Below are 6,000 nucleotides of genomic sequence, written 5' to 3'. Positions count from 1 at the left end.
ATTCAAGAACATGAAAAATCTAAACGGAATAATAAATATAACTCGAATAACTGTTCATTTATCCCAAATTTGTGACAACCCCTGACAGAAATATACATACTTTTTAGTCAAGAACATTTCAGGTAGGCTGTTCCCGAAAAAAGAGCTGGCCACAAAATGATTGTAATGCCGCTTTAATGACATGTATGCTAATTTATAATAAATAACAACTCAATAAATAAACAAATACATATAATACATATTATAATAATAGTTATGTCTGATTAAACTCATGTTATTTGGTATAAACTCATAAAGTGCCTTAATCATTATATTACTACAGCTGACACCGGAGAACAAGTCAAATAGCCTACTCCAATTAAAGGTCTCAGGTAGGCTTATATTGCCTCGTAAAATAATGGTTCAATAAATACAGAAAATAAATATGTGCGCCTCTGCATTTAAGAATCACCGAGTCAAACATTTACAATAAATCATTCGAGTTCACAAAACTTACCCTGCTTCGTGGTTTTCGTGCAAAACAACATGTTAGGCTAACTAAAATTCCTCCAAACGGAGAATCAAACCAGCTGAAGGTTGGTGTCACTATTTTTAGGCCTACACACCTTGTTTTGTAACGCACGAGACAGGTCCTCTGCTAGTGGATGTTTGGGAGAGCACGAGGTCAGGTCAGGTGTCCAAGTTGTTGGAGCGTGAGCTTTCTGGGCATCTCGAGGACCCCAAAGGGGCCACGGGGAGAAGAAGGCCCTCGCGCGTTAATTTATTATGTTTCATGAGCCGGTTCTGGAACCAAATCTTCACCTGCGTCTCGATCAGCTGCAGGGCGTTCGAGATATCCAGTCGTCTGGCCCGCGTCAAGTACTTGTTGAAGTGGAAATGCTTCTCGAGCTCCGTGAGCTGTTTTGTGGTGAAGTTTGTCCTTGGTACCCGGTTAGCAGTAAGATGGTGCCCATCGGTGGTTACCTCCACCTCCTCTGTCCATACTGACCCCCGTGAAACTATACTCAATCCACAGGCCATGTGCATCTTGGCTGAAAAGACAGTTAAAACACAAGTATAGCATTATTATAAGGAGCATAAAGGTGTTTCTGAAACTGACCATGGAGCACACACTGGCTGCAACATAAAGTATTCTTAGCTAATGAAAGAGATGAATGAAGGTTTCAGGGGTGTTAAAGTAATTACACAATGACTTATAAAACATATATTCAATATATTCATTAAGTTAATTGGTTATGTGTATCTGTATTGAGATCAATACACTGGATGGCAATGAGGAATAAAAAACGTGGCCCTAAATAGTCACATTTATGTTGCAGTGCCCAAGATTCAGCTATGGTTCTGAGACATGGATAAGTAACCGTCATGGCTTTTGCACTAATCACACACTGAACACTGGACTAAAACCAGGCTTAAACAGCTGACTCACTAAAACCTCGGGACTAGAGTAGGTGTGATGAAATTGGCATGACTACTTTGTACATTCAGGTATATCCCAAGCCTGGAATGTTTCGTAATTCTGGTCCTGGAGCCCTAATGCAGAGCACAATATATTTTTTTGCCTTAGCACTGCACACCTTTTTCAAATCATAAAACATGAATGATGACTTGATCATTTTAATCAGCTAGAGTAAAAACAAAAACGTGCCCCGCTTTGGGTCTCCGGGACCAGTATTTGTAAACACTGATTAAAGGTGTTGGATTGTTTGAAAAAAAGTATGTCTACAATTTCCTCAGAAATAATTGAACACTATAACACATTGTTGTCCATCAGTGATGGAGATACCAACCCCATCATGGTATCTGTCTATGGTCATTATAGGTGGCTATCTGTATTTCTTCATGATTGAGTCAAATGACTGGTACTGTATCCGTACTGTACCATGGACTCAATAAGGCCAGGTATTGGATGTAATAACTTCTATCATAATTCATAGGAAAGGTATGGGAATGAAGAGGCTATGAAGAAAGAGGCTTTTTAGACACGTCAGCTCATAGGATAAGTCTTGACATCCATGTTTTAGACAAAGGAGAATGTCAAGAAGCGGTTTACCTAAACTATAACCTAAAAAAAGAGCCTTTGGTGACTTTGAAGAGGCCAACACAGACCAAACAATACATGGTGACTATGAAGAGGCCAACACAGACCAAACAATACATGGTGACTATGAAGAGGCCAACACAGACCAAACAATACAGTAAGTAATGAAGCACCTGGGCTCTCAGGAATAGAACATCACTTGTACATTCTGATGAATGACTTCTAATATAATAGAATTGATGCTGGCCAGGAGGAATAAAGAATCAAACTGAAAATATTTGAGGAATGACTTGCACGCTTTAAAAATAGCCAGCCAGCAAAGCCAGGGCAAGCCGCTGAGGCAAAGTATTCCCAGCCAAGGAGAGACAGAAACAGAGAGAGAGAGAGAGCGAGACAGAGAGAGCGAGAGAGAGCGAGACAGAGAGAGAGAGAGAGAGAGAGAGAGAGAGAGAGAGAGAGAGAGAGAGAGAGAGAGAGAGAGAGAGAGAGAGAGAGAGAGAGAGAGAGAGAGAGAGAGAGAGAGAGAGAGAGAGAGAGAGAGAGAGAGAGAGAGAGAGAGAGAGAGAGGGAGAGGGAGAGGGAAAGGATCAATACACATTGCCTCAGACACCTGGGCATCCTGCCCACAGTAATTCAGGTGCTGTCAGAGCATAATTGAAGAATGACGCACTGGGAGTATATACACTGTACCAGCAGATCAACTTACAAACGGGTTGTATGGAGGCCTTTATGCATGAGAGAATATAGAGATGCTTTGTTTTCGTGCCAAGACAATACACCCTCCAGAAAAAAACGTTGCTGCTGCTTTCACTAATCATACTACTGGTAAGAATGTAGCACTAATGAGATATGCTCCAACCCTGAGAATCATTCTTATGATACTATGTCTATACTATATCTACCCAGCTGTTTGTATGATAGCTTAAAGCCATCAGACAGTAAAATACAAACGCTGGCTAGAGGACATGGATACTAGTCCTGGCAAGCAACAAAAACAATCAATATAAATCAAGACATATTGGATGAGAAATTGTTGTATTGTAGATGTCTCCGAGACAGGTAACAAAGAAGGCATGCCATCTTTGATTAACCATTTACTGCAGTGGGCTAAATCGGGGTCACACAGAAGGATTATTGGTCGTTTTAAACATGATACATTACTTTCAATGGGCAAAGTCAAGAAACTGCAAGTATTCTACGGGACTTTTTAGTAAGTACGATCTCATTTCTACGAAACCAGAAAGTATATGCTGAATGCACAGTAAAGACCGATGTGTGGTTGGTGGACTATACGCGACTATGATCATGGTCAAAAGGTGAACACGTAAAGGTGCTTGGCATTGAGATCAATACACAAGGCTCTCATTACTATACCGACAGATAATCAATAGGCAGAGAGCTCTAACGTTTTTGGGGAGTGAGCTTGGCTAAACTTACCTGTGCACACTTGAACTCAGGTCCCACTGCCTTTCCAGAACACAGTGATGCAAATTAAAGAAAGGCACAAGTGGATAGAATTAAACGATTCTATTATTTTCTAGAAATATTTCCATCCTTTTCTGTGCCCCAATAGGTACAGAGAGGCAGGCCTATACTGTGTATAACCCCACTACACCTGGCCCAGCGTTCTCTGCCTTTTCCCCAGTCCATCCCAATTTTTCCAATCTGGGTAGAATTGATGAATACGTAGGTAAAATGTCACTTACTGTATGGTTATTGTGGTTGATTGATTCAGGAATTATAAGTGCTCAGTTATACTATTCATATTTTATAGCCTATTAACTTGTGTTAAAAGTTCATTCGCAATTATGTATTTATTTCTGAAGCCATTTGGTGCAATAGGCTACATGAATGCAAATAAATACTTGTCTTGTAGTTGATCATTTTGACCGACTTCAGCTATGCACAAAAACACGTCAAAATTGTTTTGCCTGTTGTGCATTAGTCTACAGTAGCCTAGCTTATACCTTCTCACAGCACAGCACTGTCCTACAAACAGTAGCCTAGCTTATACCTTCTCACAGCACACCACTGTCCTACAAACAGTAGCCGATTTGAGAATATGGCACATCTGTTGCAGACTACTTTTCAACATATGAGGAGTAATCAATAACGGTTTACCAAACGTTAAATGTAGATGTAGAAACGAATTGATAACTAATGATACAGTACTCACACATCGTTTAAGACTTGCAATTGGTTTTCTTATCAAGAGCAAATGAAAAGTTTTACATATGATTTGGTCAATAAGATAGCTGCCGTCTTTCCAAACGGGAACGTGAACGACATGTCCAAAACTTACCCGTCCGAGGGTGACTTCTCTTTACTTTCGTCCACTCAAAAGTTTTGCTCGAGTGACTTAGTTCAGGTACATTGGGGTCCGAGTGAGAGCCACTGTTCACAGCAGCAAAGTGAATCTTAGGCCCACCATGAGTGTAGATTTGAACGTGTGCATTTATACACCCGAATTCGGAGTGCGCCAGCGCCACAGTCGCGGTGTTGTGTGTGGAAGAGGAGTATCCAAGTCCGGGAAGTCGTGCTCGTGAGCCAGGAGGGAGACGAGAGTAGCGGAAGGCAAGCCGGTGGCGTGGTGGAAAAGCCCTGACTCTGTGTTAAGGGAGGGCTGCTCGAGCCTGAGCAGACCCGGAGCTGACTTTCCGTGCAGTCTGTTTCAGAACTGGCTTCGGAAAAAGATGGGTAACTGTGTTGCAATTAATATTCCCTGCCAATCTCTGCTGAAGTTTTTCATTAGTTGCCAGCCCTAACTTCAGGAGAAGTTATCTGGTCCAAGTCCCGTATCCTGACCTCCCCAGGTCGGTAGCCCCCTGCTACCCTCCCCATTACACGCTAACTCTTGATATGAATTCACCCACGAATAATCGTTGGACCGGTCAAACGGTCGTAGAACGCATGGACAGGTAGCTATAGCTAACACCCAACAACGCATGGATGGATCAAGACAGCGACCATGCATGGACAGTCAGATGGGCATGCCCTGGAGAAAGTCGATCTCTGACTGATGGAGATGACGTGCCCTCTTGGTCTTGGCCAATAGCTGGACATCTCTGTCATCCATCCGGGACAACGCTGATTAGCCAAGCCAAGCAAGTTGTAGACTCATTTGGGGTGGCCAAATGAATGGACTCCAGTACAGCAGACAATGCCAGTGTAGACCATCATTCGTGGTCACTGTATTTTCTCAAACAGGGCCGTTTAAATATTTACGCGTAAGATGGACACATAAAGTGGCACTTTATGACTGGGATATGGAGGACTGGGATATGGAGGAGCAAGTAGGCCTACATTAAGGAAAGTTCACTGAGACGATGGACCAACGCTTCTGAAGTCTTGCATTCATCACAGTGTCACCGCTCATATTTCAAACAGGCACAGGTAAAATGACGGCAGATTGGTGTGTTCCTCTTTACGCGCACAGTGCTGCAGGCCTTCTCCATCTACCAACTTTGTAACTCTGTATACATCATGCCAGATATGTTGTTATCATTTACCAAAACGATTAGGCCTATAGCTGTTATTCAATAACTGCTTTTAAGGTACAAGCCAATACCATAACAACACTTGTTTGCAGGTCCTGGATTGAAATGTTTGCCAATATTGGCCTAAGACGTTCATTAGTATAGGCCTACATAATGTAAAACGCCTAAAAATAACTAGTAGGAAGGTAGACTATAGGCTTAAGTGGATACAGTCTATTCATTGGCGTTGGGGTCTTACGCAACTATCCTGCGATGACGGTTTCTTCAGCAGCAGTGGCCGCGTTCAGTGCAGGGCTAAGGGTCATGTGAAAGGCACACTTAATGGGTTCAAAGGTCGTGACAGTGGCTGTTGAGCTGTTCACTGGCAGCATATCTGTAATTAGTCTCCGAACAACTAGGAAAATAGCTCCGAGGACAAAACCCAAAAGTTTTGCATTTGAGAGACAGATGGACATGGACGTT

General features: G+C 42.3%; 1 protein-coding gene across 1 annotated transcript; it reads right to left on the bottom strand.

Annotated features, from left to right (window-relative positions):
- Positions 1–248: 248 nt before the first annotated feature.
- LOC129860309 (homeobox protein Hox-A1-like) lies at positions 249–4,641 on the bottom strand. The gene is made up of 2 exons (XM_055930633.1): positions 4,344–4,641; positions 249–1,031 (listed from the first exon to the last, which is right to left on the bottom strand). The coding sequence occupies exon 2, from the start codon at positions 1,024–1,026 to the stop codon at positions 670–672; it is 357 nt and encodes a 118-aa protein (XP_055786608.1). The 5' UTR covers positions 1,027–1,031; positions 4,344–4,641; the 3' UTR covers positions 249–669.
- Positions 4,642–6,000: the final 1,359 nt, after the last annotated feature.

This window comes from Salvelinus fontinalis, chromosome 8 (assembly GCF_029448725.1).
Source record: "Salvelinus fontinalis isolate EN_2023a chromosome 8, ASM2944872v1, whole genome shotgun sequence".
Taxonomy (NCBI): domain Eukaryota; kingdom Metazoa; phylum Chordata; class Actinopteri; order Salmoniformes; family Salmonidae; genus Salvelinus; species Salvelinus fontinalis.
This window is presented reverse-complemented; position numbering and strand designations above follow the sequence as displayed.

Bases quoted from the DNA above. Each gene is read 5' to 3' on its own strand.
- LOC129860309 (XM_055930633.1), bottom strand. From the start codon at position 1,026: ATGCACATGGCCTGTGGATTGAGTATAGTTTCACGGGGGTCAGTATGG.